Consider the following 13,778-nt stretch of genomic DNA (forward strand, 5'->3'; position numbering starts at 1 on the left):
AATAGAATCAAGTGGGTTACATTCATGGTACAAAACAACTTGTAAGGCATGTGCACCTTTCTTGGCAGGGCCTGTAGGTTTGGGTGCCTGCACTGTGGTAGTCCTGCCAGTAGAGGGGGCTGTGGTGCCGACTCTGGAAGCTGCAGGTCTGCTGGAGCCGGCAGCGGCTGGCTTGGATGTGCCCATCAACAGGCCAGTGTGACCAGTGGCAGGCCTGGGGAAGAAAACATTTTATTTAAACCAGGTAAGTTATGGGGAACACATTCATGTCACAATAACCTGACCAAGAGGGCACAATGATGGGCTCCCGAGTGGCGCAGCAGTCTAAGGCACTGCATCTCAGTGCTTAGAGGAGTCACTACAGACCCTGATTCGATTCCAGGCTGTTTCACAACCGGCCGTGTTTGGGAGTACCATAGGTCAGCGCACAATTGGCCCAGCGTCGCGTTTGGTCAGGGTAGGCCGTCATTGTAAGTAAGATTTATTCTTAACCAACTTGCCTTGTTAAATGAAGGTCAAATAAATGTTTTAATTAAAATGATAAAATAACACCGACAGAGGGCTGGCTCGCTTCTAGCTCCTAGGAAACTTTGCAGTATTTAGTTTATTTTATGTATTATTTTTACATTGTTAGCCCAGAAAAATGTGTCTTACATACAGCCGGGAAGAACTATTGGATATCAGAGGTGGTAACTCACCAACACCACCAGCATTATGACCAGGAATACGACTTCCCTGAAGCGGAACCTTTGTTCACACCCCCAAGGGCAATTGAAATGATTCCAGAGGCTGACCCAAAACGACATTGGCGGAGGTGTACTCGAAGCCGTCTTCTAGTCTGACTTAGGAGGCACGCACACCACCCACCTCTTCCGAGTGTATTACTAGCTAATGTTCAGTCTCTGGATAATAAAGTTGACGAGCTCAGGGCGAGGCTTTCTTTCCAGAGAGACATCAGGGACTAACATGGCTCTCTTGAACTGAGAACCCAACTGGCTGGACAGACTCTACACTGTATGATGGAATGTCCTATTACACTGATGTTTGCACAATTAACACAGACACTTCCTTAAATTTGACAGACACTTGACAGTCAGTCCAGCCAGTTGGGTTCTCAGTTCATCGCGCAGACAGGAATACATCTCTTCAGGAACAAGGTCAGGGGAGTGTGTCATGATTAATGACTCATGGTGTAATTGTGATAACATACAGGAACTCAAGTTCTTTTGTTCACCCGACCTAGAATACCTCAATCAATCAAATGCCGACTGTATTATCTCCCAAGATAAATTTATTCGGTTGAGTCACGGCCGTGTATATCCCCCCTCAAGCTGATACCAGGACGGCCCTCAAAAGAACTTCAAATTAACTTTATGCAAATTGGAAACCACATATCCTGAGGCTGCATTTATTGAAGCTGGGATATTAACGCCCATTTTTTATAAAAAGTCTGCAGAAGTTCTATGAATATGTAGACTGTAGTACGCTGCTAAAAAACTCATCCACAGTTACTCCAACATCCAGGATGTCTACAAGGCCCTCCTTTTGGCAAATCTGACCACGACTCCATTTTGCGCCTCCCTTCCTATAGGCAGAAACTCAAACAGGAAGTATCGGTGCTAAGGACTATTCTTCAACGCTGGTCTGACCAATCGGAACCCACGCTTCAAGATTGCTTCGATCACGCAGACTGGGATATGTTCCAGGTAGCTTCCGAGAATAATAGACAAATATACAGTGACTGGGTTTATCAGGAAGTGTATAGGAGATGTTGTACCCACTGTGACTATTAAAACCTACCCTAACCAGAAACAGTGAATAGATGGCAGCATTCGCACAAAACTGAAAGTGCAAACTGCTGCATTTAACCATGGAAAGGTGACTTGAAATATGGAAGAATACAAACAGTGTAGTTATTCCCGCCGCAAGGCAATCAAACAGGCAAAATGTCAGTATAGAGAAAGTGGAGTCGCAATTCAATGGCGAGACGTATGTGGCAGGGTCTACAGACAAATCACGGACTACAAAAGGAAAACCTGTCACGTCGCGGACACCCGACGTCTTGCTCCCGGACAAGCTAAACACCTTCGTTCGCTTTGAGGAGAACACAGTGCCACCGACGAGGCCCACTACCAAGGACTGCAGGCTCTCCTTCTCCGTGGTCGACGCGAGTAAGACATTTAAGCGCGTTAACCCTCGCAAAGCTGCCGGCCCAGACGGTATCTCTAGCCGCGTCCTCAGCGCATGTGCAGACCAGCTGGCTGGTGTGTTTACGGACATATTCAATCGCTCTCTATCCCAATCTGCTGTCCCCACAAGTTTCAAGATGGCCACCATGGTTCCTTGTACCCAAGGTAACTGAACTAAATGACTATCGCCTCGTAGCGGTCACTTTGTCATCATGAAGTGCTTCGACTAATCAAGAATCATATCATTTCCATCTTACCCTACAACCACTCTAACTTGCATACCGCCCCAACAGATCCATGGATAAAGCAATCATTCGCACTGCCCTATCCCATCTGGACGAGAGGAACACCTATGTAAGAATGCTATTCATTGACTACAGCTCAATCTTCAACACCATAGTGCCCTCCAAGCTCATCACTAAGTTTGTGGCCCTGGGTCTGAACCAAGCCCTGTGCAACTGGGTCCTGGATATCGTGACAGGTCGACCCCAGGTGGTGACACCACCTCCACTACCTTGTTCCACAAACGGGGGCCCCACAAGTGTGCGTGCTCAGCCCCCTCCTGTACTCCCTTGTTCACCCATGACTGTGGCCACACACACACCATCAAGTTTGCAAACAGTGGTAAGCCTGATTACCAACAGCGATGAGTCTACAGTGAGATTAGGGCCCTGGCGGAGTGGTGTCAGGAAAATAACCTCTCAACAAAATGAAGGGGCCGCAGTGGATGGTGAAAATCTTAAAGTTCCTCTGTGTGAACATCACTGACAACCTGAAATGGTCCAGCCACACATAGTGCTGAAGAAGGCACAACAGAAATTTGGCTTGGCCCCTAAGACCCTCACGAACATCTGATGCACCATTGAGAGCATCCTGTCGGGCTGTATCATTGCCCGGTACGGCAACTGCACCGTCCGCAACTGCAGGGCTCTCCAGAGGGTTGTGGGATCCGCCCAACGCATCACCGGGGGCACACTGCCTACCCTCCAGGACATCTACAGCACCTGATGTCACATGGAGGCCAAGGTAACATGAAGGACCTCAGCCACACGATCCACAGCCTAGTTTAAAAAACTAACAATACACTAATAACAGCTTCCATCTCCAGGCCATCAGAATTAACTGACTGACTGTAGTTGATTTAACAAGTGACATCAATAGGGGATAGTACACTGCTCAAAAAAATAAAGGGAACACTAAAATAACACATCCTAGATCTGAACAAATGAAATATTATCAAATACTTTTCTTTACATTGTTGTCAGCACATTCAACTAAATCACACCAAAAATATCAATGGAAATCAAATTCATCAACCCATGGAGGTCTGGATTTGGAGTCACACTCATAATTAAAGTGGAAAACCTTCCTCTTGCAGGAACTGCTGACACTCCAGACACATGAGGTCTAGCATTGTCTTACATTAGGAGGAATCCAGGGCCAACCGCACCAGCATATGTTCTCACAAGGGGTCTAAGGATCTCATCTCGGAACCTAATGGCAGTCAGGCTACCTCTGGCGAGCACATGGAGGGCTGTGCGGTCCCCCAAAGAAATGCCACCCCACACCATGACTGACCCACCGCCAAACCGGTCATGCTGGAGGATGTTGCAGGCAGCAGAACGTTCTCCACGGCGTCTCCAGACTGTCACATGTGCTCAGTGTGAACCTGCTTTCATCTGTGACCAACACAGGGTGCCAGTGGCGAATTTCCCAATCTTGGTGTTCTCTGGCAAATGCCAAACGTCCTGCACGGTGTTGGGCTGTAAGCACAACCCTCACCTGTGGACGTCGGGCCCTCATACCACCCTCATGGAGTCTGTTTCTGACCGTTTGAGCAGACACATGCACATTTGTGGCCTGCTGGAGGTCATTTTGCAGGGCTCTGGCAGTGCTCCTCCTTGCACAAAGGCGGAGGTAGCGGTCCTGTTGCTGGGTTGTTGCCCTCCTACGGCCTCCTCCACGTCTCCTGATGTACTGGCCTGTCTCCTGGTAGCGCCTCCGTGCTCTGGACACTACGCTGACAGACACAGCAAACCTTCTTTCCACAGCTCGCATTGATGTTCCATCCTGGATGAGCTGCACTACCTGAGCCACGTGTGTGGGTTGTAGACTCCGTCTCATGCTACCACTAGAGTGAAAGCACCGCCAGCATTCAAAAGTGACCAAAACATCAGCCAGGAAGCATAGGAACTGAGAAGTGGTCTGTGGTCACCACCTGCAGAACCACTCCTTTATTGGGAGTGTCTTGCTAATTGCCTATAATTTCCACCTATTGTCTATTCCATTTGCACAACAGCATGTGAAATGTATTGTCAATCAGGGTTGCTTCCTAAGTGGACAGTTTGATTTCACAGAAGTGTGATTGACTTGGAGTTACATTGTGTTGTTTAAGTGTTCCCTTTATTTTTTGGAAAGAGCAGGTGTTCCTAATGTTTGGTGTATAACTTTGGTTCAGTACCATTTGATCAGCTGCCTAATGTAGGGTAATAGGCTTGGGACTTTATGATAAATTAACTCTAAACAGTCAGTAGTAGTTATTCACCTGCTCAGTGCTCCCCACACAGTATGCTCGAAGAGTCAAGGGCCGTCCTACACTACATAAAAGCAATTTCAAGAGGTAACAGAAAACCATTCTGTCTGCCTGTAACGCATCGCTTAGTCATTTTCTAATCCCAGCCAAGTGGGGGAAGAGGAAAGGATGGAGTTGGAAATCGTGATTGTGGAAAACGAACAGGATGTGGGTGAGGGTCGCACTCACTGAGGGTTGAGAGTAGTACTACTCCAAGGACAGAGAGGAGACTAATCGATGGGCTATTAAGCACCCAGGCAAATGTTAGGGGGTTAGAGGCAGCGGACATGAGCCCCTGATCCATTAAACACTCCCTCTTCTTAACAGTGGAACTCAACCTTCCCAAGACTCCTGGGTCGTATTCAGTAGGTACAAAACTGAACAGTAGGCAATATACTTGTCTAATAGTAAGTTGTCTAATAAAACACATTTTCCTTTTGTTGCAAAACCTTTTCCATTGCGAACATGTAATGAACATACCCTGGGCAATACTTAATCTCTTGCCCTCTTCCTTTATCCCTCTAGTCTACTGTTTGACCTCCTGACCTGAAGAGCCAAGTGGTCTTGTTGTGGCAGGTGACTGTATAGCCATATGCTTAATCAGCCCCTAACAGATTCGAGGCCAGTTTCGAAATTACCCCTCTCCTGGCTGAGGTTATGGATTTGGAGAGGGTAAACTGATCCTAGATCTGCCATTCGTTCACTTTAAAAACAGGTGCCAGACAGCTGTGGAAAAGCCACAGGATCCAGACGTGACCTTTTCCAGAGCAAGGCAGTGCCCATCCCCCTGCATACTGCTGAGTGGACAGAATGTCAAGTGTGCGTGTTTGTATGCCCTAGTGCCCTTGCATTCATGAGCACACTTGACCGATTATCCTTAGGCTATGCAACAGCGGAGCAGGGAATAGTAACATCTACAGAGCTATGCTTGGATACGCGTGTGTGATACTGGTGTGTGCAATCTACATGTACAGACTGGTGTGAGGCGTTTACATTGACAGGCTTGTGCAATGAATTGTAGCCCATGCTCCAAAGCGCTACAGTAGCCTACATTCAAAACAGTTGCTTAAGAACCAGGTGTAATGAAACAAGGGCAGCACTGTATTTGTGCAAAATCGATGCTTTGCATATCGTTTCTATAGAACAGATTCATACGTACACAGCGTCCAAAACAAAAAAGGGATAGGAAACGTCAGAGGAGCTGACCGCTTTGTGACATTGTTGCGATTCAGTCAATTACACCAATATCCGTCATGCTGTTCTGCTGTTCTTCTGATTGGTTCGCCATGGTTTGGACACAGCCGACAACATAGATTAACTCACAATGACAAACTTACGGAAGTGGTCCGGCCGTACATGCCTGGCCACACAAACGCCTCTCCCACAGCGACTCAGCCCAATAATGGCCATTTGTTTCCATTTGTTAGCAGGATCAAAACAAAGGCTGCGGAGACTCAAAGGCTGCGGAGACTCAAAGGCTGCGGAGACTCAAAGGCTGCGGAGACTCAAAGGCTGCGGAGACTCAAAGGCTGCGGAGACTCAAAGGCTGCGGAGACTCAAAGGCTGCGGAGACTCAAAGGCTGCGGAGACTCAAAGGCTGCGGAGACTCAAAGGCTGCGGAGACTCAAAGGCTGCGGAGACTCAAAGGCTGCGGAGACTCAAAGGCTGCGGAGACTCAAAGGCTGCGGAGACTCAAAGGCTGCGGAGACTCAAAGGCTGCGGAGACTCAAAGGCTGCGGAGACTCAAAGGCTGCGGAGACTCAAAGGCTGCGGAGACTCAAAGGCTGCGGAGACTCAAAGGCTGCGGAGACTCAAAGGCTGCGGAGACTCAAAGGCTGCGGAGACTCAAAGGCTGCGGAGACTCAAAGGCTGCGGAGACTCAAAGGCTGCGGAGACTCAAAGGCTGCGGAGACTCAAAGGCTGCGGAGACTCAAAGGCTGCGGAGACTCAAAGGCTGCGGAGACTCAAAGGCTGCGGAGACTCAAAGGCTGCGGAGACTCAAAGGCCTTCGGGTTTCGCTATTATTATACTGTAATAGGGTGCGTCGATGGGACAGAGGGAGCAGGGCCTTGATTGCATGGTAAAGAGCAGCGAAACATGAAAGCGGGCATGCTGTACCTTCAGATGACATGGGCGAATTAGTTGAAGACGAGCGGGACTGCATTAAACGGAGGGAGGAAAGGAAGAAAATGACAAACTGAGGCACGCAGTGATGAAATGAGCGACAGAATGAACAACACGATGGAAGATAGGAGAGAATGGACAGATGACTAAAAGCACATGGAAGCAGATTGCCTTCCTATCTGGGTGAGTTCCACGTAGGGAACACAAAACGACAGGAGCACTAAATTAAGGCAGGGGAATGGAGAGTGAGAAACATCTTCTGAAAGGAAGGAGGGAGAGATGGAAGGGAGGGGAGGCGAGGCCAGTCATCTGGGCGTACAGCGTTAACCCTCCATCTCGGCTTCACAGAGACACTCAGAACTGCCTGATCCTCACGGAGGGAGTCAAGGAGGGATGAGAGTCCCCATACAGTATTAATTGCTTGGGTGGCACTGTAGTTCAGCAGCTTTGGTATATTTGTGGCTACAAGGGTTTGATTAGTGTCAACACGGGATTCAAAGCCAGTACTTGGTTGATATGCCTTAGTGGTGCAATAGATTCACAGCCGGTTTGGAGATACAAACAACCGACAGGTGTATTCAAGATGTCGCCATGGAATTCAATGGCTATTAAAAATGATTTATACACTGTGATGACATCAACAATACAATAGGCTGTAATATCTGTTGGGTTAGCAACTGATCCAGAGACAACCCATTTACTGAGGCCTTGGTTCCTATACTATCCTAATGTGTAGAAGGCATCTGCGCGAAACAGTAACTATGCCCTGCCAAGGCTGGGGCCAAAACTGCATGGTTTCATCCCCAAAGGGGGAAGAGAGAAGCTGGGACAGGAACATTGTGTGACTGCATTGCACAAGAGCTAGAGTGACAGTCAATGGTCTCCTTTTAGTTATTCAACAACTCTGTTATTATGCATGTTTGAGTCAGACTGCAAGTGAAAAGGTATCTATCTGACCTGCATAGATTGTCATCTAATATGAGTTGTAACTGCCCATTCCCATATGGATGACTCAACACACATGACCTCACCTTAAACACCCTAGATTCCTCCCATTCTCAGAGGGAGTCTTAAGGCCCACCAAAATGACAGATGCCCTCACGGGGGAGGGAGGGGAGCAGCGGGAGGGTTGAGAGGATGCTGGCTAAATTCCTGGTACTGTACATAAACAGAAGGGAGGAGTAAAGGAGGAGAGAAGGAGGGACGGGGGTTGGACGGACAAACTGCTTAAACAGGACAAGGGCACCGTCTCCAGATAGAGAGAAAAGGAGATGATACAGATACAGGGAATTATACACCCACCCACCCATTAACATTCAATCACATTAACCGTTACTCTCGCAGAAATCCACTAACGTATGTGGCCAAACGTAGCTGCTGCTCATTCCGTTTGCTCGAAAATTGATAAATATTTTTAACTAAGGCCCGCGTCCATAGACACGCATACCAGCTCTACTGGTAGTACTGCTACTACCAGCAGTACTACACCTGTCGACGACACAAGTTGTTCTGCTTCCACGAGCACATCCAATGTTAGCATCAGTAATTCTACATTTGTTGTTAGCACAGCTAACATAGACACTGACAGTTGTGAATCTGATGCAACCGAAGAGCTACTGTCCCCTTACCAGGGAAAGCACTGAACAGACAGCGGACGTTGGACCATGGAATCGCAAATATGATGAGAAATAAATTGATTTGGGGTTCACTTATATTGGAAGTAGTGCCTTTCCTCAGCCACAGTGTTTTATATGTGCAAAATACCATCTCACAACTCGATGAAAGTCACTCTTGGGCAGACATTTAGAAACAAAACATGCCAATATGAAAAATATGCCATGTGAGTTTGAGTGAGAATTAAGACGACTTTTGAGTAGTAAGACATGTATAAAAGCAAGAGATACCATTAATAAGAAGGGGCTGGAAGAGTCTTATATGGTGACCTACTGAGTGGCTAGGACAGGCAAGCCCCATACTACTGTGGAGGACTTTATTCTTCCTGCTGCCGCAGATCTGTCTGTGACAATGCTGGGGGAAAAGGCCAAAAATAAACTATACAGACAATGCCTTCATCAAACAATACTGCTTCACGATGCATCAGTGACATGGCAGGAGATGTTTTGAAACAACTACTGCTTTGCATACCAGCCAGTGAATTCCATCCGTTAAAGCTGGATGAGTCAACAGACATGGCAGGCCTGGCACAGCTCCTGGCATATGTCCGTTACATTTATGGGGGCAGGGGCAACAGGAGAGGATATTTGTAAAGTATTCGACAGCTTTGTGACAAATGGACTTTGGTGGTCAAGATGTGTTGGTATCTGTACTGATGGCACAAACGCCATGACAGGGAGACATAGTGGAGTGGTAACGCACGTGCAAGCAGTTGCTCCCAACGCCACTTGGGTAGACAGCAGCATCCACCGAGAGGCTCTTGCTGCCAAAGGAATGCCTTACAGCTTGAAAGACGTTTTGGACACTACAGTGAAAATGGTTCACTTTGTTAAAGCAAGGCCCCTGAACTCTCGTGTATCTTCTGCATTATGCAATAATATGGGCAGCGACCATGTAACGCTTTGACAACATACAGAAGTGCTCTGGTTATCAAGGGGCAAAGTATTTTTTTTTTAAATGTTGAACTGAGAGACGAGCTTCAAGTTATCTTTACGGACCATTATTTTCACTTGTCTGACCGCTTGCATGATGACGAGTTTCTCACGTGACTGGCCTTTCTGGGTGACAAAAACACACTCATTCTTACGGTTTAATAAAATGTATCATAGTGTGTGTGGCAGGCTTAAAATGATGGCAGAAAACATTTGAGTGTGCGCTGACCCTGGTGCTAGAGGGGGTACGCAGCTGGAGGTTGAATGTTTGAAGGGCTACGGGACTATAAAAAGTTTGTTAACCACTGCATTAGGGGATTGGTAGACTCATTCACCTGGGGTATGTTCAGCAGGGAACACAGTAGCAAAACATTTTGGAACAGAAAGAAAATTAGCATTTGTTACTGGACAAGTTCAGGTAGAACATTCCCCTTTCACAGTTTCAAAATGTTTTTGCCCTACTGAACACAACCCAGCAGTGTGTGCCAGAAGCATGGCACGCGAGGCCAGCTGTTCAAACAGCTCTGCGACGCCTCAAGCTACCAGCACATCTGCTAACTTAGTCGACAACCCTTCTCCCTTTAATCTAATATCATAACTCACCTTGCCAGTTGCCAAACTACCCAATCCCCTTGTTCTGAGGCTCCCATCCAATCTCACTCTGTTTTGTTGCGACCCATTTGTCGCCAATATATTGACATCTGCTTCTTATCCAGTACAATTGATTATTTCACCCCCTAGGGCAATTAATATGAATAGTTTAAGGAAACCCTATTTCTCTGCCAATGTGTAACTATGGCAATGTACTATAGGCCATTCTTTCATCTCGTTTTGCATTATGGGCCGTCAGACGTTCTTTTGCAGGTGGGGAAACGGAACAGTAATGTTATGTTACATTTATTCATTTTATATATGAGCCCCGTGCCGCCTGCCCTGCCCAGACTCATGGAAAGGCAGCAGCAGTCACAGCTATGGCTGGGAGAGGCCTGTTCACTAGTCCTGGCTCACCCAGGGAGGAAGGAACAGGGCCCAGCATGGATGGAGAGACAGTCTGGCTGTCACACACACACACACACACACAACCTGCTTCTCCTGTCGTCAAACACAAGCAGCATGATCTCACACACAGTGACACTGCTTCTCCTGTCGTCAAACACAAGCAACATGATCTCACACAGTGACATACTGCTTCTCCGGTCGTCAAACACAAGCAACATGATCTCACAGTGACATACTGCTTCTCCATATCGTTAAAACAAATCCAACAAATTCACTCGACTAAGTTCTGGGTCCACAAGCAAAGAGAAGATAGAAGAACGAAGACCGAAACCTAACAAAGAGCTCCACCCTCTCTCTTTGCAAGTTACAGGCAAGCCTATGGGACAAATGTACACTCCCAAAATTCAAAAGATGCAAACACGTGCGAAATCTTGATTTGTCCAAAGCACTAGAACTAATGCTGCTCATTATCTCACGCGCCGTCGTCTCAGGACAGATCTACGCTACCATTAATGTTCATGTAGTCTGTCCACGAGAGATTAGGTGTGGAGCCATACTGTATAGCGGGGTGTATCCCAATAGTCTAAACCAGTGGTTTCCAAACTTTTTATAGTCCCGTACCCCTTCAAACCTCCAGCTGCATACCCCCTCTAGCACCAGGGTCAGCTGTACCCCCTCTAGCACCAGGGTCAGCTGTACCCCCTCTAGCACCAGGGTCAGCTGTACCCCCTCTAGCACCAGGGTCAGCTGTACCCCCTCTAGCACCAGGGTCAGCTGTACCCCCTCTAGCACCAGGGTCAGCTGTACCCCCTCTAGCACCAGGGTCAGCTGTACCCCCTCTAGCACCAGGGTCAGCACACTCAAATGTTTTTTTTGCCATCATTTTAAGCCTGCCACACACACAAAACATTTTTTTTGTTGTCACAGCCCGGCTTGTGAGAAGTGTATAATATAATATCAATAATTTCACTCCTTACATTTAAAACATTCGTTCATCAAAAATTGTGAATAACGCACCACAGGTTAATGAGGAGGGTGTGCTTGAAAGGATGTACACACAACTTTGTAATGTTGGGTTGTATTGAGAGAGTCTCAGTCTTAAATCATTTTACACACAGTCTGTGCTTGTATTTAGCTTTCATGCCAGTGAGGGCCCGAGAATCCACTCTCACATAGATACATGGTTGAAAAGAGCATCAGTGTCTTAACAGCACAGTCCTATCCAGAAATCTGTCAGTGGCTTCTGATTAAATTACATTTTCACAGAACCCCTTGTTGCAATTTCAATGAGGCTCGTGCCGATATCGGTAAGTGGACTGGAGGCAGAGTTTGAAAGGGATAATGAATCCAGTTGTTTGTGTCGTCCGTTCCGGGAAAGTACCTGCGTAATTGCTCACCCAGCTCACTCAGGTGCTTCCCGATATCACATTTGACATGGTAGCTACTTTAGACCATTACTGAGACACACCCGTAGAGTTGCTGGAACATCCCAGCGAGAGCGCGACCAGAGTCCCAGTGAATAACCCCTGCCCTGGGGGCAATAACCCATGTTATTCAGCAACACAGTGACTCAGTAGACTAGGGCCGTGTGAGAGAGTGCGACTCAGTAGACTAGGGCCGTGTGAGAGAGTGCGACTCAGTAGACTAGGGCCGTGTGAGAGAGTGCGACTCAGTAGACTAGGGCCGGGTGAGAGAGTGACTCAGTAGACTAGGGCCGGGTGAGAGAGTGCGACTCAGTAGACTAGGGCCGGGTGAGAGAGTGCGACTCAGTAGACTAGGGCCGGGTGAGAGAGAGTGCGACTCAGTAGACTAGGGCCGTGTGAGAGAGAGTGCGACTCAGTAGACTAGGGCCGGGTGAGAGAGTGACTCAGTAGACTAGGGCCGTGTGAGAGTGTGACTCAGTAGACTAGGGCCGTGTGAGAGAGAGTGCGACTCAGTAGACTAGGGCCGGGTGAGAGAGTGACTCAGTAGACTAGGGCCGTGTGAGAGTGTGACTCAGTAGACTAGGGCCGGGTGAGAGAGAGAGTGCGACTCAGTAGACTAGGGCCGTGTGAGAGAGAGAGTGCGACTCAGTAGACTAGGGCCGTGTGAGAGTGCGACTCAGTAGACTAGGGCCGGGTGAGAGAGTGCGACTCAGTAGACTAGGGCCGGGTGAGAGAGTGCGACTCAGTAGACTAGGGCCGGGTGAGAGAGTGCGACTCAGTAGACTAGGGCCGGGTGAGAGAGTGCGACTCAGTAGACTAGGGCCGGGTGAGAGAGTGCGACTCAGTAGACTAGGGCCGGGTGAGAGAGTGACTCAGTAGACTAGGGCCGTGTGAGAGTGCGACTCAGTAGACTAGGGCCGGGTGAGAGAGTGCGACTCAGTAGACTAGGGCCGTGTGAGAGAGTGCGACTCAGTAGACTAGGGCCGTGTGAGAGAGTGCGACTCAGTAGACTAGGGCCGTGTGAGAGAGTGCGACTCAGTAGACTAGGGCCGTGTGAGAGTGCGACTCAGTAGACTAGGGCCGGGTGAGAGAGTGACTCAGTAGACTAGGGCCGTGTGAGAGAGTGACTCAGTAGACTAGGGCCGTATGAGAGTGTGACACAGTAGACTAGGGCCGTGTGAGAGAGTGCGACTCAGTAGACTAGGGCCGGGTGAGAGAGTGACTCAGTAGACTAGGGCCGTGTGAGAGTGTGACTCAGTAGACTAGGGCTGCATCCCAAATGGCACTGTACTACTTTTGACCAGGACCCATAATGCTCTGGTCAACAGCAGCGCAATATATATAATATGGAAAGCCATTTGAGACACAGTGGGAAACCTAATCCAATAGCAGGCCGGCAGGACCCACAATGGCCACTTTTCATCGATACTCAATTGCAGCTCCTCGCAAAACAAGTCGTTCACGGATCCGATTTGTCAAGTGATGCCTTTTGTGCAAAGCGGCTCTTCAGATCTTGGGTGATTGCATTGTGTATGTGAGGGGAGAGGTTTTTTAAACTATAAACAGTGCCTTGGTTTTCCCCCCTTGAGTTCATTCAAATGCGTATCTGCCAGCCACAAATGTCACTGCCCGGTAAATCACTTTGCATGCCCGGTGCTGTTCACAAATGTCACTGGCCCGTAAATCACTTTGCATTCCCGGTGGTGGTGCAGTCACGGGATAGGCTGCCTTACCTGGTTGTCTTGGAAACCGTCGTCCTATTGGGTTTGGCCGTGACTGCAGTGCTGGAAGGCTTGGGGGCAGCTGAGGCTGCAAGTCTGGAAGCTGGAGGAGAGGGAGAGCAAATGAGGAAGTGCATGAAGAG

General features: G+C 48.3%; 1 protein-coding gene across 2 annotated transcripts in view; it reads right to left on the minus strand.

The window, feature by feature from the left end:
* Nucleotides 1-13,778, minus strand: part of LOC110493682 (nascent polypeptide-associated complex subunit alpha, muscle-specific form) — a 46,878-nt gene that overhangs the window by 9,295 nt on the left and 23,805 nt on the right. For both annotated transcript variants that reach the window (XM_036949676.1, XM_036949677.1), the window contains exons 3-4: nucleotides 13,648-13,738; nucleotides 57-214 (exon numbers count right to left, since the gene is read on the minus strand). In XM_036949676.1, the coding sequence (XP_036805571.1) occupies nucleotides 57-214; nucleotides 13,648-13,738 (249 nt within the window). The remainder of the gene's footprint in view (nucleotides 1-56; nucleotides 215-13,647; nucleotides 13,739-13,778) is intronic.

This window comes from Oncorhynchus mykiss, chromosome 17 (genome assembly GCF_013265735.2).
Source record: "Oncorhynchus mykiss isolate Arlee chromosome 17, USDA_OmykA_1.1, whole genome shotgun sequence".
In the NCBI taxonomy this organism is placed as follows: domain Eukaryota; kingdom Metazoa; phylum Chordata; class Actinopteri; order Salmoniformes; family Salmonidae; genus Oncorhynchus; species Oncorhynchus mykiss.